This window comes from Macaca thibetana, chromosome 13 (genome assembly GCF_024542745.1).
Source record: "Macaca thibetana thibetana isolate TM-01 chromosome 13, ASM2454274v1, whole genome shotgun sequence".
Taxonomy (NCBI): domain Eukaryota; kingdom Metazoa; phylum Chordata; class Mammalia; order Primates; family Cercopithecidae; genus Macaca; species Macaca thibetana.
In genome coordinates this window covers 38,844,553-38,872,391 of record NC_065590.1, presented here as the reverse complement: position 1 = coordinate 38,872,391, position 27,839 = coordinate 38,844,553, and the positions used below count along the sequence as shown (strand labels likewise).

The 27,839-nt window shown below is 39.1% G+C and overlaps 2 protein-coding genes across 2 annotated transcripts in view; both read right to left on the bottom strand.

The window, feature by feature from the left end:
- The window catches only part of C1D (C1D nuclear receptor corepressor), a 377,915-nt gene that overhangs the window by 88,746 nt on the left and 261,330 nt on the right, over positions 1-27,839 (bottom strand). The window lies entirely within an intron of this gene.
- Positions 12-27,590, bottom strand: DNAAF10 (dynein axonemal assembly factor 10). Its single transcript, XM_050754493.1, has 8 exons — positions 27,284-27,590; positions 18,014-18,114; positions 15,216-15,346; positions 12,027-12,128; positions 9,111-9,226; positions 7,687-7,821; positions 5,082-5,179; positions 12-1,508 (listed from the first exon to the last, which is right to left on the bottom strand). Exons 1-8 carry the CDS (start codon positions 27,464-27,466, stop codon positions 1,301-1,303), a joined length of 1,074 nt encoding a protein of 357 aa, XP_050610450.1. The 5' UTR covers positions 27,467-27,590; the 3' UTR covers positions 12-1,300.

Here is a 27,839-nt window from a genome sequence, read left to right as displayed (position 1 = left end):
AAAACCTTAATTTTCTTAATATTTCAAATAAGTGACTCTCCATGATCCCCTGAAATCACATATATTTCACATATTATGAATGTTTTAGGTGGCTGCATTCTCTTCAATGGAGGCGGGGGAGGGTAGGCTTAATGAAAGTGTGATAAAGTCAATAATTCCAAAGGCTTAAAGATAAGGTGAACATTAAAGAAACAAAGTGAATTAACTACTAATTAAGCATTTATAAAGCAAAATGATGTGACAATGTTAACTTTATTACTACTGTTAAGGTAACAGAATCAAAGCTTCCGTAGATGTCAAAAACAAGTTTATTCATAAAATGCATTTTTAAAGTATGACCAAAAATAAGACTACAAAACCCCTACAATCTTGTACATTTCACCACCACTTACCACAGTCAATAACCAAAAGTCTCACCAATTCAATTCCTGTATTTTAAGTAAAAAAGAGCTTTATAAATCATAGCATTTTGTTTTATGAATTAAATTGCTGAAAATAGTTACCCAAATCTAGACCAACCGTGCCATTTTGAGAGAGAGAGAGAGAGAGAGAGAGAGAGAGAGAGATATTTTTTTAAGACAGAGTCTCACTCTGTCGCCAGGGCTGGAGTGCAGTGGTGCGATCTCGGCTCACTGCAACCTCCACCTCCCGGAGTAGCTGGGATTACAGGGCGCCCGCCACTACGCCCAGCTAATTTTTTGTATTTTTAGTAGAGATAGGGTTTCATCATGTTGGCCAGGCTGGTCTCGAATTACTGACCTCGTGATTCGCCCGCCTAAGCCTCCCAAAGTGCTGGAATTACAGGCGTGAGCTACCATGCCTGGCCCACCATTTTGATATTTTATACAATAATATTATGTCCAGAAACTTACTGACACTGAAATCTCTCAAAATGTATTTCTGAAGGTTAATTCCGTTTTTCCAAGGCAAACTCTTTTAAACCAAATGAAATGATTCCCACCACAACATTATAGACACTAAAACATAACACAAGCATAAAGATAAAATATGGAACTTCACGGACACAGAACAAATCTGAAATATGTTTAATTATAGACAACTATTGACTTAGAAATGGAAGGGAGAAGAAAAGCACTGGCCCTGGAGACAGTTTACTCGGTGCTTCTGATATCCACGCGCAGCAGCAAGCAAGTCGGCAAACACGCCCCAGGAGAGGCTGGAGGCTGGCCCAGGGGCTTGTGTCTGGGGGCTTTTGTCATCAGCCAAATCCAGCTTTGTTCAATGAGGGTCAGAGGATTCCAGAACCTATCTTAAATTCTGTGAGTCCAAAGTCTTGAAGTCAAATTTTATGGAGTTTCGTAACGATTAGTACTCTCACCGTTTGGTCAAATGAACTACAGACGCAAAGACCCCTTTTATCTGGACTCCAGTCCAAACTTGAAATGGGCTGGGTGGACAACGTAACATTCTGCAGAAGGCTTACAGAACCTGCGACTCCCATTTCTATTCCCTCAGAATCTTTCTTTGACCGCTGAATAGGGTATTCACTGAAAACAAGATCAAAGTAAGAGCGCATAAATCTTAGCTTTCACCATTTTATTTCTACACATACACTTCAATGACTCTATTTCTCAGTTGGTTACTGATATTAATAAATACTTACAGAATCTTTCTAATACTGAGTTGTTTGCAAATAAAGAGATAATTTCAACCTCAATCCTATCCTCAAAACATGTCATAAAAAGGGTTTTTAGCTCTACTAAAAACTTCTAAAAGTCATTTCTGTTCAACATTTATCTATGTTTTCTCTTTTAATATGAAAGTTCTAGGTTGATCTAGGATTCTTTAATACATTTACTTGGTGCTTTTGATAATCTTTGATTGATTGTAATTTTCCTCCAGATTTAGATTGCTGGATATCACAGGCAAACAATGTGCAAAGGCAATGGCTGTGAGTAACATTTGCAGAACTTCATCTAAACACTTCCAGAATGAAAAACATGCCAGCTGCTAACCCCCAAGCTCCATTACACAGACCCAAGCCTAAGGACCTTTTGCATACCACTTCTATGGGAAGGCGTCACAGAGTGGAGATGTTAGACCTAAATGTAATTGTTTCCAACAAGAAAAAAGTGGTTCTGAGAACATTTGATTTTTTTCAGCTGAAAATATAAATTGATATGGTAAGAGAAGCAGAAGGTTAAAGCCATAAATCCCATCTGGTCTAGACTGGAAAAGGGGAAAGAAAACACTCCCCCCCAGTGGAGATGTGCTCCTGATAAAATACAGAAGCGTCACTCCTCAGACGGCCGTTTAAAACCTACTAGTATCAATTATGACAGCATCTTTATTTCATAAATGCTGGCAAAGGCCAAGAACGTAAGAAGCACAAAGCCAATCAGAAGCAAAATGGAAATGGAAGAAGAATCTACAGGTAGATGATCTACTATTTTCTCTTCCTCTCAAACCCTACAAATCATTTTGATGAAAAGAAATAAAACATTCAGATGAATACACGGTTTAAATACAGACGTCTTTCACGTATCTCTTGGCAAAGGCTGCAGTTATTTAGTATTCAAAAGATAACATAAAGATTTTTTAAAACCTTCCATATTACCTGTTGAAGTTTTAAAAGAATATGTGTATGTGATTCAAATAATACTCAAAAAAAAAAAAAACAGCATGTTGAAGTTATTCAAAAAACAAGTCATAAATAACTAGATGATTTCTTCTAGGAACTGTTGGTTCAGCGGCCAATAAATATTTACAATTTAATTGCATTACTACCAAGACAGACTGGCAAATGAAAATAAAGCTAAATATCATTGTACTTAAACCAATTCCCTTTGCTGGTACAATACTTGACAGTAAAACTCCAAACCGATTTGAAGATTAGACTGCACATCTGTTCTGGTTAAGTGTAAAGTTTACATTGCACTAAACTTCAAATTTGCATACAGACCTAACTTTACCGACAGAACGAAATCCACTGTAGTAAAAACTTCCAGCTGCAAAAGTGTTTGTGTGTCTTATGGAATACAAATCCACGTGTGGATTACAAAGAAAACTGCAGCTATTTCTTCAAGTAAGCAGCCTAAAGATTTGGTCACCAAGTAAAATAGTGACGTGCCACCACATGGCTTCACTAAGGGGACTGGCAGAGCATAACATGGGGAGGAGACCGGGGTGGAAGAATCAGGGAAGAACAACGGGCAAAGGTGCTAGAAGAAGGGAAAGTAGCAAGTGATCGGTCTACCCCACATTCTCCCAGAACGCCTCAAACTTTTCCTCTGCTTTTCACTCACAGAAACCATACTGTTTGCTTGTTTTTTGAGACAGAAAAAGTCTCTGTTGCTCTGTCTCACTCTGTCTCCCAGGCTGGAGTGCAGTGGTGTGATCTCGACTCATTGAGACCTCCACCTCCCAGATTCAGGCAACTCTCGTGCCTCAGCCTCCCAAGTAGCTGGGATTACAGACGTGTGCCACCACGCCCAGCTAATTCTTGTATTTTTCGTAGAGACACAGTTTTGCCATAACCATACTGTTTTGATCTAAAGCGTTCACCCTGGCCAGGCACGGTGGCTCATGCCTGTAATCCCAGTACTTTGGGAGGCCGAGGCGGGTGGATCACCTGAGGTCAGGAGTTCGGGACCAGCCTGGCCAACATGGTGAAACCCGTCTCTACTAAAAATATAAAAATTAGCTGGGCATGGTAGTGGGCACCTGTAATCCCAGCTAATCGGGAGACTGAGGCAGGAGAAGCCCTTGAACCTGGAGGTGGAGGCTGCGGTGAGATGAGATCATGCCACTGCACTCCAGCCTGGGCAACAGAGCAAGACTCTGTCAGAAAATATAAAATAAAGCATTCACTCTGGTTTTTTGTCAGCGGTATCCCTGCACACAGTACTTAAACAAGTACTTTCCAACTGTAGCCCTGTTTTTCAGAACCCCTTCCAGCTTCTCAAAGGAGCTAATAGAGAAGAATTTTATAAATGTGAAAGTCCCAGATATATTGAGGATGGTGTTTTTCTTCTTACATTATTAATGAAACTTTATTTTCGAAAGATCCTTCATTTATAGGCTTGCTATTTTTTCCAAGTGATGTTTAAGAAAGATATAATTTTTCCCCTCCAAGTACATATTGCTTAGCTAATAAAGTATTCAGAAATACCATTAACTCACAATTTTTATCAGATCTTTAATTTTTGTTTTGTTTTGCTTTTTCTCCTTTTCACAGGCCAACCCTGAGCAAGTATATCAGACCTTTTAAATGATCTAGTATCTACGATGTTAGCGCCCTTGGGATTCAGAGAGTAGCATGCACAGTAAAGCATTCACCGTAACTCACCCAGCCTAGATATGCAGAAAGCAAACTCAGTGATAAGGTCTTTCCTGAAGACCAGTCAGGAGCCTCAGGCTCTGTTGGGGTCTATCACAATGATGTTATCTAAATTTAGGCAAGGAACCCTTTCCCCATCTCTTAGAGGCAGTGAGTGTTCTAATCACTTCAAGATAATATCTGATAAAAGTCTTGGGCCGGCCGGGCGCGGTGGCTCAAGCCTGTAATCCCAGCACTTTGGGAGGCCGAGACAGGCGGATCACGAGGTCAGGAGATCGAGACCATCCTGGCTAACACGGTGAAACCCCGTCTCTACTAAAAAATACAAAAAAACTAGCCGGGGGAGGTGGCGGGCGCCTGTAGTCCCAGTTACTCGGGAGGCTGAGGCAGGAGAATGGTGTGAACCCGGGAGGTGGAGCTTGCAGTGAGCTGAGATCCGGCCACTGCACTCCAGCCTGGGCAACAGAGCGAGACTCCATCTCAAAAAAAAAAAATAAAAATAAATAAAGTCTTGGGCCAACTTTTACATACTTAGAAGACACAACTAAAATTATAAATAGACTTAATGTATCAAAAGAAGATTAGTGTACACTTTACTAAATGTAAAGTGTATTCATACAAAATGCTTAGAAAACAAGTTATGTAATACCATGAAATTTTAAATCATATCAAAATGAACTAAGTCAAAGCAGGGAAAAAAAAAAGACAAAAAAGTTCAATCTAATCCTACTTTACACCCACAGGTAACTTTAAAAGGAGCAGTGTGCACTGGCAGACTTACTACTTCCAGAGGTGAAGGCCGCCGGCGCCTCCAGCTGTCAGGAAGAGCTCCCTGTTCTGCGGCAGGTGTCGGACCTGCCACACAGTAGATTTATGAGCCTAAACAGAACAAGAGGCACACAACTGGTTTATATGCTAAATGGTGCCCAGGAAGAGAAACTCTGCAAATAAAGAACTTTTACTACTATAATTTCAACGGTTATAAAAGTAATTAAGGTTATTTTCTGGCACGCTTCTTTATAATGGCTACAGAGATTTATAGGAGCACATAAGAAATTAGAAAAAGCATCATTTTTCTTTATTGCTTTATGAAACAAAGTTCTACTGCATTTTTAAAAAGACAGGTATTAAATTTAAAGTCCATTTAAGTTTACAGTACCAAATACATTATGCATAGATTTTACATATGTAAATACCTCTAGTTCATTCTGAGGGGGAAAACACTCAAAATATAAAAATATATACTTTTGTTTATATATACAAAAAATGTGGACTGAATTTTTAAAAATGCACTTTGGTTCTGAGAACAGTTTGAAGTTCACAGCAAAACTCAGCAATAAGTATAGCGTTCTTATAGACTGAATTTTAACTAAAATTTATAGACTGAATTTTAACTAACAGCTCCCAGAGCCTCATTTTCAATGTATTGCCATTGACCTGTCCAGTCTTCAAAATACGGACCACGAGGACTTATAGACAATGTTTATGGTCATAATAAGCTAAGGTCTTTATCATTCACATTAGACTAAAGACTAAAAACCAGCAGCTGGAAGGTTAACAGTTTGTTAGCACCTCAATAGCAACCCGTAAATCCATCCTGGCAATACTGCATTAACTGGGGGGAATTTAGGGGAGAGAGAGAGACAGAGGGAGGGAGAGAAGGAGGTGGGAGGGAATGAATGAATGCTGCTTTATAGAAGCAGTGGGGCTGGCTATTGTGGAACACCACATTTTAGTGAGTGATTAGTCTTGACCTTTGATTTCAATAGTCTTTTGGGAGAATTACCATTAGCTGATAAAGACTCATATCTCAAAACACATATTTTAAGTGTGTAACGGTCTCCCAGTGATTAGGTTCAAGCTGTTGAAACATTTTATTTTGTAGCTTAAACTTCTCTTCTTCTTCAGGAAGTTGAGAAAAACACAAAAAGCAAGAGGGGAAATGACCTCTTAAAATATACCAGAGTCATCTATTTGGCAGATTTAGCAATTACTGGGTTAACTAAATACAAGTTTAAAAAACTGGGCCAGGTATAGTGGCTCACGCCTATAATCTCAGCACTTTGGGAGGCTGAGGTGGATCACTTGAGGTCAGGTTTCAAGTCCAGACTGGGCAACACAGCAAGACTCTGTCTCTATGAAAAAAAAAAATTTCTAATTAGCCAGATGCGGTGGCGTGTGCCTATACTCCCAGCAACTTGGGAGGCTGAGGCAGGAGGATCACTTGAGCCCAGGACTGCAGTGAGCCATCATCATGCCACTGCACACCAGCCTGGGTAAGAGGGCAAGATTCTGTCTCCAAAAAAAAAAAAGAAAAAAAAAAAAAGCCAAACAAACAAAATAAAAAATTGGAGATGACACTATTATTTATAGATAATGATATATGTGTTGCAAATTATACATGTAACAGTTTAGTAAAGTGATCTATGTTGTTGATAGATATTTAATATATTCTGAAATGACAAAAGCAAACCAATACTTTATAATTATCTTGTTAAGAATTTTGTTTTCATAAGGCAGTGACAATAATTTACATACAATAATAATAATGAAACAAAATAGGAAGGTTCAAGAAATCCTAACTGAATCCACAGGAGAGAGAGAAGCAAGGAAGTAAATTCTTACTTCATGAGCAACTTGTATATTTTAATCTTACGGAAACAAGGAATCCGTAATTGGTATTTCTTTCCTTTTATACTTTAGGAAGCTCAAATCACATTTCCAATCCATTTCTTGTGAATGACAGGACCTTTTTGCATGAATTTTCTGTAATCCCCCCAGTCCAGAAACTATCCTTTTTTTAAACCAGTGTTTTTCTTTTGCCCTGCTTTCCTCATCTATTGGTCTAATGCTGTAATACCATATTTCCCTCTCAGCTACCTCAAATGCAAGGCAAAGTTAAGTAAGTAAATAAAATATTTTTGAACATCTACTATAATCACAGTACTCAGTGCTTTCAATAATTTCATTTAATATAGCAAACTGGAATATAAAATAAAATGTAATGACATCATGTACATATAGTTATATTTTGAAAAATATATAACCAGGTATTAGCACAAGTATTATATATTTATTAGGAAACACGAGGATGGGTTTTGTTGATCAAATTCCTATTATCAGCTAGGTTTCTTCTAATTGCTCCTAAACTACAAAATAAGATTCCTACCTAACTGAGATCTTTATTATAATCAAGAAGTCTAAAGTTGATAAACTTTGGGGAAGTACTCTTTGCACAGAAAAACTTGTCAAGATCTCACAGGAATATATCAAAAATAGCTCCCCTCACATAAAGACCTGGAAGAAACCTTGGTGACTAATTCTACTTATCAGTCTAAGCCAAGCTATCATTCTTCTTCATATAAAGACATTTCCCTCATATTTACCTTTTCTGAAACAGAGGCAAAACCTTTGGTTGGATGCTGTGTTCTCATGTCAAAAACATGGAACTTTCCTTCCAGAGATGTGGCTACTAACTTATTCATACTTATGTCTTTTCTGTCAAACTCCAAGCTACATACCTGTAAACAGAGAATATTTATTATTGGTAGTCTCACCAGTATTAACTCAGGAGGCTCTCTTAAACTAAGTAAAACAGCTTTAAAATGGTCAGATAATGTGAAAGCACTCCAACAATCATTTTCTCTTTTAACTTTTACCATAAAAATTTTTTTCCAGCCGGGCGTGGTGGCTCATGCCTGTAATCCTAACACGTTGGGAAGCCAAGGCAGGTGGATCATGAGGTCAGGAGATCAAGACCAGCCTGGCCAACATGGTGAAACCCTGTCTCTACTAAAAATACAAAAATTAGCTGGGCATGGTGGCGTGTGCCTGTAGTCCCAGCTACTTGGGAGGCTGAGGCAGGAGAATCGCTTGAACCTGGGAGGCGGAGGTTACAGTGAGCTGATATCACGCCCTTGCACTCTAGCCTGGGTGACAGAGTAAGACTCCATCTCAAAAAAAAATTCTTTTTTTTTGGCCAGGCATGGTGGCTCACACCTGTAATCCCAGCACTTTGGGAGGCTGAGGAGGGCGGATCACGAGGTCAGGAGATTGAGACCATCCTGGCTAACACGATGAAACCCCATTTCTACTAAAAAATATGAAAAATTAGCCAGGCGTGGTGACAGGCACCTGTAGTCTCAGCTACTTGGGAGGCTGAGGCAGGAGAATGGCGTGAACCTGGGAGGCAGAGCTTGCAGTGAGCCAAGATCGCGCCACTGCACTCTAGCCTAGGCAACAGAGCAAGACTCCATCTCAAAAAAAAAAGAAAAAACCATTTTTTTTTTCCATTAGTAAGATCAACAAAACTATCTTGGGTTCCCATGCTCAGTGAATGCCTTTGGGGAATCATTATTTAACTTTTTATGTTATTTAACAGTTAAGTAAAGGCTGACAGTAGAAAACAGGAGGAAACCACATTCTTTGCTAAAGGTGTACAACTGAGGAACCAAAAATCTGAGCTGGGGAGGTGACTACTGTTTCAGGCTTTTTGTATTGGCATAAAAAGGCCTTTTACTTGCTTATTTTGAAATCTTACTACATGGGCCACAGCGGTCTGCAGACAGGCTGAAGGGGCTGGTGACTCTCCCAACATTGTACATACCACATGTGGGTGTGAGCTCATTTTCTGAAGAGAGGATTCAGGATTTTCATTAGATTCTCAAACGAGTTTGGCCCCAAAAAGTTAAGAACCATTGGCAGAGGGGTTGACTGAGATGAGTTACTAGAGGTGTCTTCCTTTTGTAGTAATTCAGAGGTGAATGGAAACATGCGCAGAGAAACCAAAAAGCATCAGAATATACTTTACCCCATTTTTGATGTTTGTCTCCCACCGTAATGCCATATTTCTGAGATCAAATAGTTTGATATCCCCATTGTCATAACCAGCACAAACAACACGTTCTTCTTGATTATAAGCATTGCCTGGAAATCAAAATACAACATTTCACATCCTTATAAATGCATTCTTATAAAGGTTGCTTAAAAAAATCTTATGAAACTATACATATAGCTTATACTAAATCAGATTTTAAAAATCACACTGGATAGAATCCCACCTTATCAATCCTGACAGGACATCAAGATTATTAATGTGGTTTCCATTAGTTTTTTGGTTTGTTTAAATCTCTCATAAGAGTTTGGATATTTGTCCCCCCAAATCTCATGCTGATGTAAGATCCTCAATGTCGGAGGTGGGGCCTGATGGGAGGTGCTGGGTCATGGGGCTGGATCCCTCGTGAATGGCTCAGTGCAGTCTTTGTGGTAATGAGTTTTCACTCTTCTAGTTCATGAGAGGTCTGGTTGTTCAAGAGTCTGGCGCCTCCCTCCTCCCCTCTCTCTTGCTCCCTCTCTTGCCATGTGACACGCCTGCTCCCCTTTTGCCTTCTGCCATGAGCAGACACTTCCGAGGTCTCACCAGAAGCAGATACTGGCACCATGCTTCTTGTATACTCTTGCAGAACCATGAGCCAAATAAACCTCTTTTCTTTATAAACTACCCAGTTTCAGGTATTCCTTTATAGCAATAAAGAAATTCAATGCAAAACGGACTAATATAAGCTCATTCACTGTAATTCCATACTGAAAGGATATGTGAAAACGTTTATTGAATTCAATTTAAAGAAAATGCTTTATAGGAGATGGAGACCATCCTGGCTAACACAGTGAAACCCCATCTCTACTTTAAAAAAAAAAAGTTAGCTGGGCGTGATGGCGGGCGCCTGTAGTCCCAGCTGCTCGGGATGCTAAGGCAGGAGAACGGCGTGAACCTGGGAGGCGGAGGTTGCAGTGAGCCGAGATCCCACCACTGCACTCTAGCCTGGGCGACAGAGCAAGACTCTGTCTCAAAAAAAAAAAAAAAAAAAAAAAAAAGCTTTATACTATATCTGCAAAGGCTAGCAGGCCAACTATAAGTCAAACACAAAGGGGTCTCGGAGAATAAACAGAGTTATACTTCTGTTGCTTTCTTGGCAGTAACTATATTTGAACGTAAACAGAAATTTTAAAACTAATTTATCTTGAAAAATGCTGTTCTGGTGTGATCCCATCTTTACAAGGAAATCTGAAAATAAGCTGTAGCACACTGTAACATATTTTTAGTAGTGTGGATGATCATACCTGAAGTAAGTTTATAATCTGTAGTTAAACTCATCCTCCTGGAATTCAAGGATTTTTTTCCAAGTACCGCTTGCTGAGGAAAGAGTGTTAAGTGAGAAGGAGGCCCCTGTCACTGTGCTAGGCTCTCTGGGCATCCTGTCCCCAAGCTTTCGTTCTCTACTGCCTCTAACTTCGTTTTTCTCATAAACTCCAGCCCTGCGTTTCCACTGTGGGCCCCACCTAGATGGTACGCCATCATCTTAAACTCATGATGTCCCAAAATGACCTTACCATTTTCCTTTACAAATTATCCCACTCCTTGTATAATAACATCATTCACCCCACAATCAGCCTGAAAACTCAGTCATCTTGGACATAATCCTTTTCTTTGTTCTTCATATCCAAAAAAATTCCCCAATTCTATGTATTCTGCATAATATTATCTTCCAAATCATCCACTCTGCTCCCTTCTCAGTGCTTGTAACTTAGGTCTTCCCTGGAATACTGCAAAGAGCTCTTGAACTCATATTCTCTGTGCCACCCATCACTCCTGCTAAATACCATTAGTTCATTGTCCTAAAGCTCAGATTTCATCTCCTCCTTGCAAAAACCGTCAAAAACTTAGAATGATCTTCAGGCCATCCTAACACCTCTGGCCATTGTCCTGAGCCATCTCTAAGGATATTCCTACTATTATTCTCTTCTACCATCAGCCCTCCCTATCCATGGGTTCTGCATCTATAGGCAACCAACCATGGATTGAAAATATTTGGAAAAAAATTCACATCTACACTAAAAATGTACAGACTTCTTGGGCTTGTCATTATTCCCTAAACAATACAACAATGATTGACGCAACATTTACATCATATTAGGTATTATAAGTAATCTAGAGGTGATTTAAAGTATACGGGAGGATGTGTTAAACCATTCATGAGAACTCTGCCCCCATTAATCTCCTCCCATGAGGCCCTACCTCCAACACTGGGGATTACAATTCGACATGAGATTTGGTGGGGACATAGATCCAAACCATATCAAAGGGCAAATGTCAATTAGTCTTACAAAATCAATATTCATTTTAAGTAAATTAATAAAGGAACAAAGTTATCAAAATTTATAAGAAATAACTTTGCAATGGCAAACTATTTTCTGGAAAATAAACATACTCTGTACACAGTGTAATGTATGATTTGTTAGGTTACCGTTTGCATCTGAGGCTTGGTTTATAGCCTTTAATGGTGTCTGATTTTAAATTAGGTCACTATTATCTAATTAAACAGAAACACATATTAATAAGCACAATTCTCAGCACTTTACATGTAATTAACTCATTGAATCTTCATGACGACACAACTAAGTAAATTCTATTATTAATTCCATTTTATAAATGCAACAACCAAGGAACAGATAACTTTGGTAACTTGCTCCAGGCCACACAGCCAATATACTTATTGCAGGTGAGAATTCAAATCCAGGATCCAGAGGCTGACATTAACCACCATGTATATTTGCCTCAGTAAATAATCCACAAAACAGACTATAAAGAGACTAGTGTGAAATTTCTTGCAGGATCGTGCTTTTTACCATCTGATAATTCAAATGCAAGAATTCTTCAATAATTTACCAAATGCCACAGTCCAACAGTCTCTCTTGTTTTCTCCTTGTACAGGTTCCATATTAGCAACAGGATCATCTTTTTGCCTTGGGTCCCATACCTTCACAGTTCCTGCCATGCATAAAAGTAAGTTGGCAAAAATTCAAAAGTGAATGATCATGTTTCTTTTCTACATTGTTCTTCTATGGCTTCCTATGTACATGGCAATATGACAGATGTTATGACATCTGAAAATATCCACATTGTTCTGACTTCTAATTGGGTAAGTTTTATTTAATATCAGAGATATCACCCATATGTGACTATCTGGCTTGGTTTCCAAATTAATAGACACACAGAAAAGCCAACAAGTGTTCCTAAGTTATCTACAAGTGATGACTGACAAGGCAAATGTGAATGTTACATAATTCAAATCATGAGCCTAAAACAAATGTGTTATTTATTAGAGAAAATACCAGTGTTGTTTTCATTTTTACTTTTTTCCTTACTACCCATTTAACCATCAGCATGAATACACTCTAATTTTGAATTAATGGTTTCTTATGTTGTGAGTTCTAGAATACTATTTCTTTTCTTTTTTTTGAGATGGAGTCTCACTCTGTCACCCAGGAGTGCAATGGCATGATCTTGGCTCACTGCAACCTCCGCCTCCCAGGTGCAAGCGATTCTCTATCCTCAGTCTCCCGAGTAGCTGGGACTACAGGCGCCCACCACCATGCCCAGCTAAATTTTGTATTTTTTTAGTAGAGATGGGGTTTTGCCATGTTGGCCAGGCTGGTCTCAAACTCCTGACCTCAGGTGATCCACCTGCCTCGGCCTCCCAAAGTGCTGAGATTACAGGCATGAGCCACTGTGCCTGGTCTAGAATACTATTTCATATACAATTAAGTTTAATTTTCCTGTGGCAATAGTGAAGAGGAAAATGTTAAATAAAACTAACAAATCCTCAATTTAATTTCAACCCCCTCGTTTTAATTCATGTTATGGGACTACTTACTAAAATAGTGTCACTACCTACAAGAAATGCAAATGCATGTAATAAAATGGCTAAAAGGCAAGTACCTGAGAGAGAATAAGAAAAGGGCAAAAAAAAAAATCCTTAAAAGGAAAATAACCAGGAAAGGTGGAGGTACAACATTAGATTTACCTCCAGGGATAAAATAAAGATCATTAAGAGGCTGCTTGACTTTAATATTTATTTATTTAGAGACAGGGTCTTGCTCTGTCACCCAGGATGGAGTGCAGTCATGCGATCATGGTTCACTGCAGCCTCGACCTCCTGGGTCCAAGTGATCCTCCTACCTCAGCCTCCCAAGTAGCTGGGACTATACCACCATGCCTGGCTAATTTTTAAAGTTTTTGTAAAGATGGCATCTGCCTATGTTGCCCAAGCTGGTTTCGAGTGATCTTCCCACCTCAGCCTCCCAAGTGCTGGGATTACAGAGATGAGCCACTGCACTCAGCAAAAGCCTGTTTTAAAAACAAAACAAAACAAAACAAAAAACCCATATATAGAGATAAGAGATTATCTTTCTCTACCGGATTTATACACATTGATAAGATTTATAGTAAGTTTGCAAAAGATAAATGAGCAAAGAACACAGAGTATTCATAAAACAAAATTAACTAGTAAATATAGAAAAAAACACAAATTGGAAAGGAATACCATTTTGTTTACAAAATAAGATAGAAAAAAAGAAAATCAACGCTAACAGGGTAGACTTGAAATCTACCTCATCTACTGTAGCTGACTATAAATAAGTACTTTGGAACGCTTGTCAGTAAATTTTAAACTTTTTTTTTTTTTTTTTTTTGAGACGGAGTCCCACTCTGTTGCCCAGGCTAGAGTGCAGTGGTGCGATCTCAGCTCACTTCAACCTCCCACTGCCAGGTTCAAGCAAAACTTGTGCCTCAGCCTCCTGAGTAGCTGGGATTACAGATGTGTGCCACCACACTGGCTAATTTTTGTATTTCAGTAGAGACAGGGTTTCGCTACATTGCCCACACTGGTCTCAAACTCCTGGTCTCAAGTTATCCGTCCGCTTCGGCCTCCCAAAGTTGTGGGATTATAGGCATGAACGACTGTACCTGGCCCAATACATTTTTTTAAAAATCATAAAATAAAATATGTTTATTCCAAAAGAGTTACACATATGACAATACTCATTTACTCATTATTTTTAAGCCACTGTCATAAGACAACAAAAAAAGCAAACTTAAGGCTTATAGGGGAATGGTTAAGTATGGCCATATGATGGAATATTATATAGTCATTAAAATGATAACTGTGGAAACAGCAATATGTGCATATGACAAAACATTAAATGAAAAAAGTTTCTAAGATACAAATTCATATTCACACTTATAACTATGCAAAATTATATATAAGACCTAAAAGAAAAAGAAAAATTTAATGGTTGTGGTAGTGTGGTAGACTGAATATTATTTTTTCCCTCTATACTCAATATTGCTTTTATGAGTAAAAAAAAATAAGTGATTTCCAAAACACAGCTGCTCTTGAGTACCTATCAGAAAATTATATCGCACTTTTCTTTTAAAGCAATTTCCTCATGGTCTTGAGCAGTCATCAAACAACTAGGCAAATCAATTATAATAGGTACCAAATTTCTCGTGTACCCCGCGTGAAGCAAAAACATTTCTGACTCTATTAAAGTCATGCAGTACCACTTTGGACACCAAAAGACCTGGCCCTTCCTTGTTGGTCACTGCAGGGTGGAAGAGCTGAGCTGGTGCCTTTGGAACTCTCCAGTGGATGGATCACAGAACTTCAGTTTTCAACCAGCTGTCAATATGACAATTTTCACAAGTACTAATTCTGCCTTTTAAAAAAAGAAAATGAAAAGCTGCCACCCACATTATATCGTCAGCTGCCTCAAAAGCCTGTAAAGACATTTTAAATCCTTCAGGGTTCAGAGGAAACCATCATTGTTAGTAGCTGAACCAGCTCAACACTAAAATAGTGGTAAGAAGTGCTATGAATCTATCTCCAAATACCCAAAAGTCTGAAACAATCAAGAGAGAAGCAATCAAACTTGCCTGTTAAAAAAGTAGCAGCAAGACTGTTAGATTTAGGGAGTCAAGGTAACTGAAGGGGATTTTTACTCAGAGAGGACGTACTGCTGCATAGAGATTTCCATTAAAATAAATAAACAAAATACATAGAATACATGGACTCACCATCTCGGCTGCCGGTCACAATTTCAGGTGCTCCTTCTCCAATTCCTAGTCCACCTACGCCATCTATGGCATTTATAATTTCTTTATGGCCCTTTACAGAATATACTGGCATCTCTGGAGCTTCTAAATTCCTAAACAACAAACACAGCTTTTTACACCACATGTCCCAAACATTTAAGTCTGCTACTGAAATTCAAAAATACATATTACAGTTAGATTTTTTTTTTTTGTATAGAAATTAAGGTTTTGCTATGAAGATGGTTTATACATTTATTTACACTTCTGAAATTTTCTCTCCATTTAGCTTCTTTCAAGTCCCCAATGAGAACTGTCATCATTCAACTTGAAATTCCAATCCTGAGCTCCTATACGTAGTGTTCAAAGACGATCTCTCCAAGACCCCTACAGATGAATTACCAGGTATGCTTGTTGATAAACGTGGATTCAAGGGCTTCTCCTCAAACATAAGGAATCAGGATCTCAGATGGGTCCCCAAAACAATGACTGTGGTACACTGAAGTCTGAAAAAATACTGCTTCAAATATACAGTAAAGCTCAGGGAGGTCAAGGCTGCAGTGAGCTGAGATCATGCCACTGCCCTCCTGCCTGGGTGACAGAGCAAGACCCTGTTTCAGGAAAAAAAAAAAAAAAAGAAAAAGAAAAGAAAAGAAAAAACCACCATGTATCTGAGGACCTGGCTCTCAGGACAATTTTTTTCAATTCTGGGTTTTAGTGGCTGTTACAAAAATATGCGAAGTGAACAGAAGATGGACACCATTAGCTGGCCTTACTAAATCATCATACTCATTAGAATTCTTCCAAAGTAGGCCTCAGTAGTTGGATCTTATGACCTTTTTAAAGGATAAAATATGAGTAGTGTTTACTTTGTACACATTTCTTCCTTTATAAGGTACTATTTTCCCACTGAAGTCCACACTGATTTTCATCTACTGACATATTTTTCAGTGTGTCATCGTACAACAATATGTATTACTGAAAGACAGGCTGAAGTTCGTCTAATAGGTCAATTCACAGAAAGGCATTCAGGAAAGTATTGATTACCACAGTTGCACTACTGGGCAATGAATGGCTTGACTAGGTGATCCTCACACATTCCTTTTCTTGCCCATCTCCATTTCTTCCCTTCTTTTGCTTTTCTACTGGAACTTCTATTTATATTTCTCTTAATAATTTAGTTTTCAATAACTTACGGATATTTAAAATGAATGTGGCTATTCATGAAATATACTCCCAATTTATTATTGGGCCAAGATTTATTAGTAAAACCTTACTAATAAAAAATTTGTGGCCAGGTACAGTGGTTCATGCCTGTAATCCCATGACTTTGGGAGGCCAAGGTGAGTAGATCACCTGAGGTCAGGAGTTTGAGACCAGCCTGGCCAACATGGCAAAACCCTGTCTCTACTAAAAACGCAAAAAATTGTCAGGTGTGGTGGTGGGTACCTGTAATCCTAGCTACTCGGGAGGCTGAGGCAGGAGAATCACTTGAACCCGGGAGGTGGACGTTGCAGTGAGCCGAGATCGCATCACTACGCTCCAGCCTAGGCAACAGAGCGAGACTACATCTCAAAAACAAGAAAAATTTTTTGAGATATTTCAACCTAGTTTAGAAATTACATTTACCATCATTATGAACTAATCAAGAGATTAAACAAGATTGTGGTTCTACTTGAAATGACTGTTTTACTACTTTATAGACTTTAAAACATTATTTTTTAACATGAAATTATAAGATTTATCAATGAAAGTAAGTTGGTAATATCTGTACTATACTAGGAAACTATATTAGAAAGATGGTCAATGGTACTATTTAATATTTTGAATACTCTTGTGTTGAAATATATTTATTTTTTAAAATAGCATTCAAACTTGCCCCTCTCCCAGTATCTCTCAAAGCATATGACAAAGCATCTAAGAACTAACGAATACATGCTAATTTAATTATTAAGGAGTTAAAGCAAGGAGAAATTAAAATAGTTTCATTTTGTTTAATGTTATGATTCTAAGACAGATAAATATGTTAAAGTAATGTAATTATAAAGTAGCAGGTTCTGAGACTCAAGAAAGGTCATGTTAGAAAACATGATGCAGGAAAGAGAGTTTTTCTAGAACACTCTAGAACTTTCTCCATAATATTTTAGAACACTGCTGTATACTATAAATGATTACAATAATAGATTTTCCTGCAAAGTAATTAAAAAGGAATTTCAATTCATTCCACTCTAAATAAGAAACAACTCTAGGTAAAATATGAAAAAGGCATTTGGCAGAATTGTGATTTTGCCCATTCAAAACAAGTTTATTTTGATTTGTTCAACAGATATGCTTCTAAAAAGTTGTGCTTAGATGTTAAAGCTTGAAAAAACAAACATTCTGCAGTGCTAAATCTATTGCTGAAATATAAATAATTAATACCTACTTTTTCAATGTTATTCATGTGCATTTTTATATACTGTATTTTTAAAGTTGGAGGGGGAATAGACCTTTATTTACAAATACATGGCATTAAATGCTAGCACCAAACAGTGTGTGTGAAAATAAGCATTGATAATATTATCCAAAATATCTAAAGAAAAATAGGTTAGTATTTTTAAATGGATTTTGAATATTAAATCTAGAAATATGTATTAAGAGAAAATTCTCATATTTTTATAGTTAAAATGGAACATATAAAGAAAGATTTTAAAATTAAAATTCTCTCTTTCAGAGAAAGAGTAATGAAACTATCAAATAAATTGCCTGTCTCATCTGTCTGAATACTGACTAAATCATCTTACCATATATGAAGGTTTCCACCAAAATCTCCAGTAGCTAAATATCTCTGCTGTAAAGATGTTGCACCAAATGTTCCACATTTAATAGGTTTGGCCTTTTCAATCTTGATAGAAAGGAGGAAGACAGGATATATTATTTATGTAAGCAGATATTTATAATCTATTAATATCATATTTACGGCTCTATTATGGCATTTAAATAAGACAATATAAAAGGCAATTAAAACATCTTCTGATGAAAATAATCATATACTTTTTCCTTTAGTCATTTTTCTTTAAAGTATGTAACTGTCAAAAAGAAAAAGTGTTAATTTGCCTTTCCTCTCCTCTCACTAATGAGACATTCAAATGCTGACAGCTCTGCAATCTCTATTGCAGATATGAAAGTTTCAGCATTTCATGTGATATTCTTTAAGATCCTCAACAGAAATGAGAACATAATGAAGATATTATCTTTCCAGATGGTTATGGGAACAAAAATGTTACATTTCTCTTATAGTTTTCCCTGCAGAACCCTATAAACTAAAGATGTTTATGTCCCACTTTCTCTGGGGCCTTTTCAATGCAGAGAGATTTATAAACCCGTGTGTATCAAGCCACTACTATTGGTATGGATCAGCCAATCTTTTGAGGTTTCTTTACTTTAAAAGGCTACTGCTCCAAGTATCATATATAATCACATTAGTAAAACAATCATATACAAATATATTATTTAAAGTATGGGGCTTATGGAAATCAGGTGAAGAAGACTATGTAGCCAAAAAGGTCCTTGGAAAGGATCTAATACAATACTCTCCTGTCATAAAAGGAGACCAAAGCATATGGCTTTAGAGATTCGCCCACTCATACAACATTCAACATTTAATGGTTGCTACCACATGCAAGTCACTGAACTAGGCAAAAAAGGATACAAAGATGAATGAGATTGGCCAGTGCCTCAAAAAGCTAACAACTCAAATATCAGTTCCCATCTGGTTCCTCCAAAATATACATATTCATTATACTACTCCTACACCTCCCTGGGTCTTCCATTCACCTTCTTTTACTTCCTGATGTTTCTGATTTCTCCACGGCGTCTCCCGCCGCCAACTCTACCTGCCCAGGTCACTAAAGTTCCTCCTACAGTCTAACTGCTTTTCCTGCTGCCTTGGCTCCTGAGATCTCTGCAATCTGGAATTAGATGAGGCCACTGATGTCTGTCCCACACCACACTCTTGCCATATAACACTTCCCATTGACTGTCAGCCTCAATGGGGCAAAACTATCCCTCTTGGTCTCTAACAATTTTTACATTTTAAAATTCTTAATGTTTATAAAAGTAATACCTGCTCCCTATAAAAATTCAAACAAAACAAAAGGATGGAAGGAAAAAGTGAGTCCCTTTAACACTTTCCAGAAGTAATCCCCATCCTTCTAGATCTTCTACGTATTTACAAACACACACGCGTTTGTTTCAATACAAGGCAAATCACAGTACACTGTCGTTTGATTTGTTTCACACAATACATCTAGATAAACTTTATTCCTTTTGCAGGGTTCTCCAGTTTCCAGGACATCTCCCCTTGTAACTCTTCAGTTTTCATGCCTCCCAGGTTGGCCTGTTTCAAATAATTTTAAAAATAATTTCCCTGCCACTTTCAGTGTTTATCCAGGCATTTCCATATAGGTATACATACCAATTTCCACGAATAAAATAAAAGTCACTTAACACAAACTATAACAACTTTTTTCTCTGATTCAGAAGATACCATTACATGGCATAGGGCTTTGGAAACTCCCAGACTGTTGAACTTTCCTACTATTTGTGATCTGGATAAATTGGAGTTACTATGGCCAAGTCTAAAAGCATTCATACCCTCCTCAGAATTGTCTAGTAAATGAAATCAGTCATCTACGGTAACGTCTGTAAAAGACCCTATTGATGAGAAGCACAGAACCACGGAATGTTTCTCTTTTTAATGCACAAGTGGTCTGAGATGGCATCAGTTATTCACTGCACCAGAAAATTAATACTCGTTTATTCCCATTTTCCCCCAATTTTATGAAAAAGAGTATCTTAAAATGGGGCAACACAGAGGATCAAAATTTTGTCAACTTAACAACACACACAGTTTCTAACTCCAATTTATGTTTTCCTCACCTTTCCCTTCTCCTCAAAGTACCTAAAAATATATTAATAGTGCTGGCCAGGCGTGGTGGCTCACGCCTGTAATCCCAGCACTTTGGGAGGCCGAAGCGGGCGGATCACGAGGTCAGGAGATCGAGACCATCCTGGCTAACATGGTGAAAACCCGTCTCTACTAAAAATACAAAAAACTAGCCGGGTGCAGTGGCGGGCGCCTGCAGTCCCAGCTACACAGGAGGCTGAGGCAGGAGAATGGCGTGAACCCAGGAGGCAGAGCTTGCAGTGAGATCGCGCCACTGCAGTCCAGCCTGGGCAACAGAGCAAGACTCTGTCTCAAAAAAAAAAAAAAATATATATATATATATACACACATATATATATATATACACACATATATGTAAAATAGTGCTAAAGCACTTAATCACTATTAGGGCATGATTTCTATGGTGAAATTAATTCAGAGTTCCAACCTACACCAACTGATGAAACAGCTATCCACCTCTCCCTCCCCTTGGTCTCACAATGAACCTGGGTCTTGGCAGCTCTAAGTCATTGATAATGGCTTCCATGTTCTGAGGCAGAGGGTGGAAGCAGACCGTCTGAGGTAAGAAGCTGGTAGTCCTGATGCACAGCAATGTGGTTCCAGGAGACAGGGGATTAGAAGCTGTGGAGAGCTTGCATCATCTATTGACCCAATTCTCTGGGAACATTTTTCTCAGAGAAGCACTGGGAAGACTGGTCACCCATTTTCTTCCCCCCAACCAGCTAAAGCATTCTGCTTCCCAGAATTCCACTGCTATCCCCTGAAACCTCTGATGAGGGTTTCTGTGCTTCCTAGGCCATGGAAGAGGTAAAAACTAACCTACACTCTTTGGTCCCTACAGTCTTCTAAAATTTTACGGTTGGTAATACAAAACTGGAAGCAAAAACTTTCCTCCCTGTTATTCTTTTACTTAACTTTCACTTTTAGACTCTGTAGACTAGAGAATCTCAACCTATACTCCTGGAACACACTGATCTTCTGTTACTAACATAATACATTAATTAGAAAATTCGCCAAGAACAAAAGCTGATGGATGTGTTTTTTTCAAATTTTAAAGTTTAAAAAAAAATAATTTTCTTAGCTTGCCTGGTAGAAAATACTAGCAAATGAACACCAGTTAAAAAAACTTGGACCATGCGCAATGGCTCATGCCTGTAATCTCAGCACTTTGGGAGGCCAAGGAGGATGGATCACTTGAGGTCAGGAGTTCAAGACCAGCCTGGCCAAAATGGCGAAACCCCATCTCTACTAAAAATACAAAAATTCGCCAGGCGTGGTGGTGGACACCTGTAATCCCAGCTACTGGGGAGGCTGAGGCAGGAGAACTGCTTGAACCCAGAGGGCGGAGGTTGCAGTAAGCCAAGAGCGCACCACCACTCTCCAGCCTGGGCGACAGAGAGAGATTCCGTTTCAAAAAATAAATAAAATAAAATAAAACAAATAAATAAAAATAAAAAACCTTGGAAGTGAAGACTTAAAAACTGTGTGGTTACTTGCTATGTAAAAATCAGAATATCTATATATAGAGAGAGTCAGATTTTTCTGCTGAAAATCTTTTCCCTGTGCAAAGATGGAACTGACTACTCCAATATTTTATGGTGTTCCAAAAACAGCACTGCAATGTACAGATTCTTTGACACCTGCACAAAAATATTTTATTCACGCAATTATGTCCCCCTTTCTAAAATGTGAGCACCATGAGAGCAGAGCCTTGCCTAATTTTTTTAACGCATAGCAGGCACTCAACATTTGTTGAATGAAGGTATAAGTGACCATCCATGAATCTCTCAGCCCTGAGACTAGGGACAGACAAACCAGGGCTGGAGTTCACTTTCTTTGTTCTCTCTTTTCTCCTACCATACTTTCACGTGCCAGGGTTCTGACAAACTGTTCAGTTTCTGGTGTCATTGACATGCAATCATGAAAATAGCGTCCATCTATTACCTACATATCAGATACGTTTTAGATATTCTTCCAGTCTAGACCATCCCTTTTCTAATATATAGAACACTGCAAACTAAGTGTTCAGAACACCACTTTCAAGATGACAAAACAGGTTCAGAGGACTGAGTGACTTGCCTAAGGTCCCAAGAGCCAGGTAGAACCCAGGCTTTTTCTTAAACTAGGCTGCCTCCAGGTTTATATGCAAATCGATTAAATAAACATTTTATTATTGGAGTCCTCATTCTGTAAACCTGAGAGCTATTGGAAGTATCAAAGGAATGTTCCAATCTTGATTGCTGAGGTAAATGGTACAATGGCATGAATTAAACCTACTTTCAGATCTCTGTCCTTTGGTTTTTACCTTCATTCATGTCTTTACAAGATATAAATATAAGATATTATGCTTCCCTCATGTTCTTTGTTCTTTTCTTATATTAAAGAAACACAAAGATATTTATAGACACTAGTGGTCTGTTGTGTAAGAACCAAATTAAACTCAAATTGTACATCTTGAACATATTAAACGTATTAAAACTGATCAATTGTGTGCACTGAGGACTGCACTTTGCTCAGAAGGGCTGAGCTCTGTTGGCAAACGGACTTACAAAGTAGGCATATTTCCTCTTTCCTCAGACATTTATGGAAATAATAATAATAGCTAAATTAACAGGACAAAGGTGAAGCTAATTTTTCATAGTTCACAAAAGGGTTCCCTCTTTGCCCCGATAGATAGTTTATCTACGGAAAAGAAAAGATGAAAATAAGTTAGTGGTAAATCAAAATTTTTCTTGCTAGAAAACTAACTGGCAAAAAAAAAAAAAAAAAAAGTTCTATCTTGCAAAAATTGTTCAACAAAGAAAATCTGTATATACTAACAATTTTTGCTATATGATACTGAAAATGGCCATCAATGATGGTCATAATTGACCTAGCTGTTCGTTTTCTCGCTATAATAAGAAGTTAAAATGATTAAAGAAGCTCAAGATCAATAATTTCTGTGTGAGCTATTTTTGTTCTGCATGTGGGTGGGTCTAGTACAGCTTGTCAGTACTTCCTCCTCCACATCCTGGCAATACTTAATTAACATTAAAAGATCTAGCCAACCAAATGCTAACAAGCAGTAAATTCAGTAGCACAGGGACTAAAAAAGCAGAATTTTATTAGCTTATTGCTTTTTTTTTAATATAAACATCTACAACTGTGATTCCATTTTTCAGGGCCATCCCTAGTCCATATGGTATCTTTGTGCCAATTAGAAAAAAGTTGCCCTTTAGAGGCTGATGAAGCCTCACACATGTAAGCCTTAATGAAAGAAAAAGAGCGTATAACTCCCATTTGAGCACTCAGCCAGACACCTTTGTGTGGTGCAAAAAACTGCTCAACGGAACATGGAGGCCCTGCCCTCCATTCCTTATCTATCCTTTTACAACTAAGATAAAGAAGACTTCGACAAAGACTGATATGCTTCCTTTACATCTTTTTTTCTTAGATGCACGCGCTTTGCAAGCTCCAAGTCAGTGATAAATTTAAAAAAAAAAAAAGAAAGATGCATGAGCTTTGGAGCACATGACTTAGGGGTAGCTCTACAATGACAAATCAAGTCTGTTTCCTAATATTATAATAAGTGACCCATCTAGTTCAATGGTTCTCAGCCCTGGGACTCATTAGAATCACCTCGCAGAAGTTTTAAAAAATTCTGATTTCTAAACCTTATTTAGATGCAATAAAGACGTACCACTGCGTCAGAATTTCTAGGGGTGGGACCAAGGCACAAATGTTTTAAAACACACACACATACACACAAGCCACAAAATGCACTCAAATGATCCTGATGCACAGTAAGGAGTGGGAGTTACTGGAACAATATTTAACCTATATTTTTAATCTTTTTTCCATTGCACCAGAGCAGCCAAATACAATGTAAGTTCTTTTTTGTTTTGGTTTGGTTTTTAGACAGAGTCTTCCTCTGTTGCCAGGCTGGAGTGCAACGGCGGATCTCGGCTCACTGCAACTTCCGCCTCCCGGGTTCAAGTGATTCTCATGCCTCAGCCTCCTGAGTAGCTGGGATTACAGGCACGCACCACCACACCTAGCTAATTTTTGTATTTTTAGTAGAGATGGGGTTTCACCATGTTGGCCAGGATGGTCTCGCTCTCCTGACCTTGTGATCCACCCGCCTCAGCCTCCCTTAGTGCTGGGATTACAGGCGTGAGCACCACACCTGGCCCACTGTAAGTTCTAAAAGGTATTTCTGTATTAGTTGTACCCTCTTTTTGGACAGACAGTAGGCTCTTTAGAAGAAAGGACTCAACTTTTAAATATCTTTGGTCCTTGTTAAACACAGTACCTTGAAATAGTGTGTTCTCAGATCTAATTCATGGTAGAAAAAAAGATCTAAAGGATCCAGGTGAAAATACACTTAGTAGTTATTCCTGGCATTGAGATTATGGGTGATATTTTCTTCATTTTCCTATTTTCTAAATGTTCTATCATGAATACATATTACTTTTCCTGCAAAAGAAAATTATCTTTTTAAAATTTGCTGAAACTCCCCAGAGTCGCTACGAAAGACAAAGTACTCTATTCCACTTGATGGAGTAAGTGTAGTTTTGAAATACGTACAAATCATATATTTTCATTTTATTATTTTTTGAGACAGAGTCTCTCTCTGTCACCCAGGGCGGAGTGCAGTGGTGCGAACATGGTAGCCTTGACCTCCTGGGCTCAAGAGATCCTCCCACCACAGCCTCCCAAGTAGCTGGGACTACAAGCTCGCATCACTATGCCCAGCTAATTTTTGTATTCTTTTTTATACAAAAAGTAGAGACAGGGTTTCGCCATGTTGCCCAGGTTGGTCTTGAATTCCTGGGCTCAAGCAATCCACCCCTCTGCCTCTCAAAGTGTTGAGATTGCAGGCGTTAGCCACTGCACCAGGCCTGTTCTTATTTTAAAAAGTCACAAGTCTGAGCCCTGATTCTGCCACTGCACTCCATCCTAGGCAAGAGTGAGACCCTCTCTCAAAAAAAAGAAAAAAGAAAAAAGAAAAACAATCATGTCCCATTTTTCTTTGAAAAAGGAATAAATGGCCAGGCGCGATGGCTCATCTCTGTAATCCCAGCACTTTGGGAGGCCGAGCTGAGTGGATCACCTGAGGTCAGAGTTCGAGACCAGCCTGACCAACATGGTGAAACCCCATCTCCACTAAAAATACAAAACAATTAGCTGGGCATGGTGGCAGGCGCCTGTAATCCCAGCTACTAGGGAGGCTGAGGCAGGAGAATCACTTGAACCTGGGAGGCAGAGGTTGCAGTGAGCCAAGATCACGCCACTGCACTCAAGCTTGGGTGACAGAGCAAGACTCCGTCTTAAAAAAAAAAAAGAAAAAGAAAAAGAAAGAGAAAAGAAAAAGGAATAAATCCTTTAAATGCCTTTTTTTTTTAATGGTGGTTCACACCTGATCCAGCACTTTGGGAGGCAGAGGCGGGAGGATGGTTTGAGCCCAGGAGTTCCAGGCTGCAATGAGCTATGACAGTACCACTGCACTCCAGACTGGGACAGAGCTACGCCATCTCTAAACAACAACAACAAAAAACAAAAACAACCCAAAATGCAATGTAAAGAAATTTTCCTTTGTATAGAAATCAGGAAGGGCATCATACATTAGATAATCTGAACTGGACATTAGAATAGCAACCGGTAGCCAGGCTTGGTGGCTCACGCCTGTAATCCCAGTATTATGGGAGGCCGAGGCAGGCAGACTGCTTGAGCCCAGGAGTCGGAGACCAGCCTGGGCAGCATGGCAAAAGCCAATCTCTACCAAAAAAAAAAAAAAAGTACAAAATAATTAGGTGTGGTGGCACACACCTGTAGTCCTAGCTACTTGGGAGGCTGGGGTGGGAGGATTCCTTGAGCTGAGAAGGCGAAGGTTGCAGTGACAGTGAGCTGTGTTTGCACCACAGCACTCCGGGCTGGGTGACAGATTGAGACCCTGTCTCCAAAAAAAAAAAAAAAAAAGCCACTGGTTACTGGAAGCTAAGTGATGAACAATATAAGGAAAGGTAGAAAAGAATAAGCCATGTTTCATGTTTGTCATTCAGGGAAATTTAAAGCGGAATGGGGTCTTACATACTTTTTATTCTAGGCGTAACAGTCCAAATTGTATGCATCCTTTATCTACCAGTTTAATCCCTACCTCCTTCAAGCCGATTTTCTCCATAGATTTTGATCCCCAGAGTTCTTAACCTACCCTGCACTTGTAGTCTATTACAACTCTGATCTGACTACGACTGATCTTTTTTTTTTCAGGTAACCGAAATCAAGACTTTTTAAAAACTATAAACAGCTACAAAATGCTAGTTACTATCATTATTCTCTAATTCTTTCACTAGTAATCTTCAAAAAAAAACAAAAACAAAAAGTTGTAAACCTAATCTTTCCACACCCTGCTTAAATCCTTTCAATCGTGTCCCGTTTTTCTTAGAAAAAAGGCATAAATTCCTTTGAATGTCCTACAGATCTTGCAATGTCTGGTTCCTGCTTATCCCTCTAGTTTCTTAAGAGGATAAACTTCTTCCCATCACTGAGCTTCTGCATGTGCAGAAGCCCTGGAAACCGTGTCCTTTACTCCTAGTTTGGCCTAGTTAGCTCCCGCACATACCAAAATCTGTTTTCACTCATCCCAAACCTGTTTTCACTCTCACTGAACCGTAACCGTGTTCCTTTGTGTGAGACGACTCATCTCGGTTTGTACTTATGTATCGTTGCTTTGATTATTGAACTGAGTATCTCTCCCACTAGAAAACAAACTCCATGAGATCGGGGACATTGCCATTCACATGCCTAGGAATACCAGGCACTCAATTGATACCTGCCGAATGTGTTAGGTTGCCTCTTCCAACCACACTGCAGGCATCCTGGCGCCCGCTTTGGCTGGACTGCACTCGGGGTGGCAGGAGGGTTGGGCGCGGAGGAACTACCCCGCGGATGAGAAAGAGGTTTTAAATGGGAAACATTCCTCAGTCGGCGGTCAGCTTCTCTGGTCTCGCGCGGCTCAAGCCATGCTTTGGGGGACGCTGGACGAAGGCTCTGGCAAAGAGGAATGCAGACCCCAGGATCCGCACTCGCCCCCAACGGCAGTCCGGATCGTGGACCCGGCACCCACCTCTCGAAGCAGCTTCAGGTCCCCGTGCTGGATCTCGTACAGCTGAATGACGCCGGTGCCCCGTGCGAAGTTGCCCATGGTCACAAATTTGGCGCTGCAGGGCACCCATTTACAGTCAAACACCGTGTAGTTGAAGCCCTTCTGGATATGGGCGATGATCTGAGGCTTCTCGAAGGCCGACATGGTGCAGCCGATTTCAGTTCTGACAACCGCCACACCCAAAGCCCCCCAAAACACTAACCTGGAAACCAGACTCCAAACATGGGCAATTTGTCCCTCCCGCTTTCCGTATTCTGCCCCAGATACCCTAGGAAGTTGGCTGTAGTTATCTCTAGATAATGCCAGATGCGCTCTGGCGATCGCACAGAATGTTCCTTCACAACAGCACAAATTTCTTTATTGCCTTTACCCACTGCCTTTCGCACACATACATATTAGAGATTATAAAATGCTTGAGCTCGGAGTTGCACGGCTAGAGTGAGACCATGAGCATCAGGCATACCTTAGGACAGCCGAAATCCCGTTTTCCCCCGGCCCCAAATCCTGCAGGTCCCCG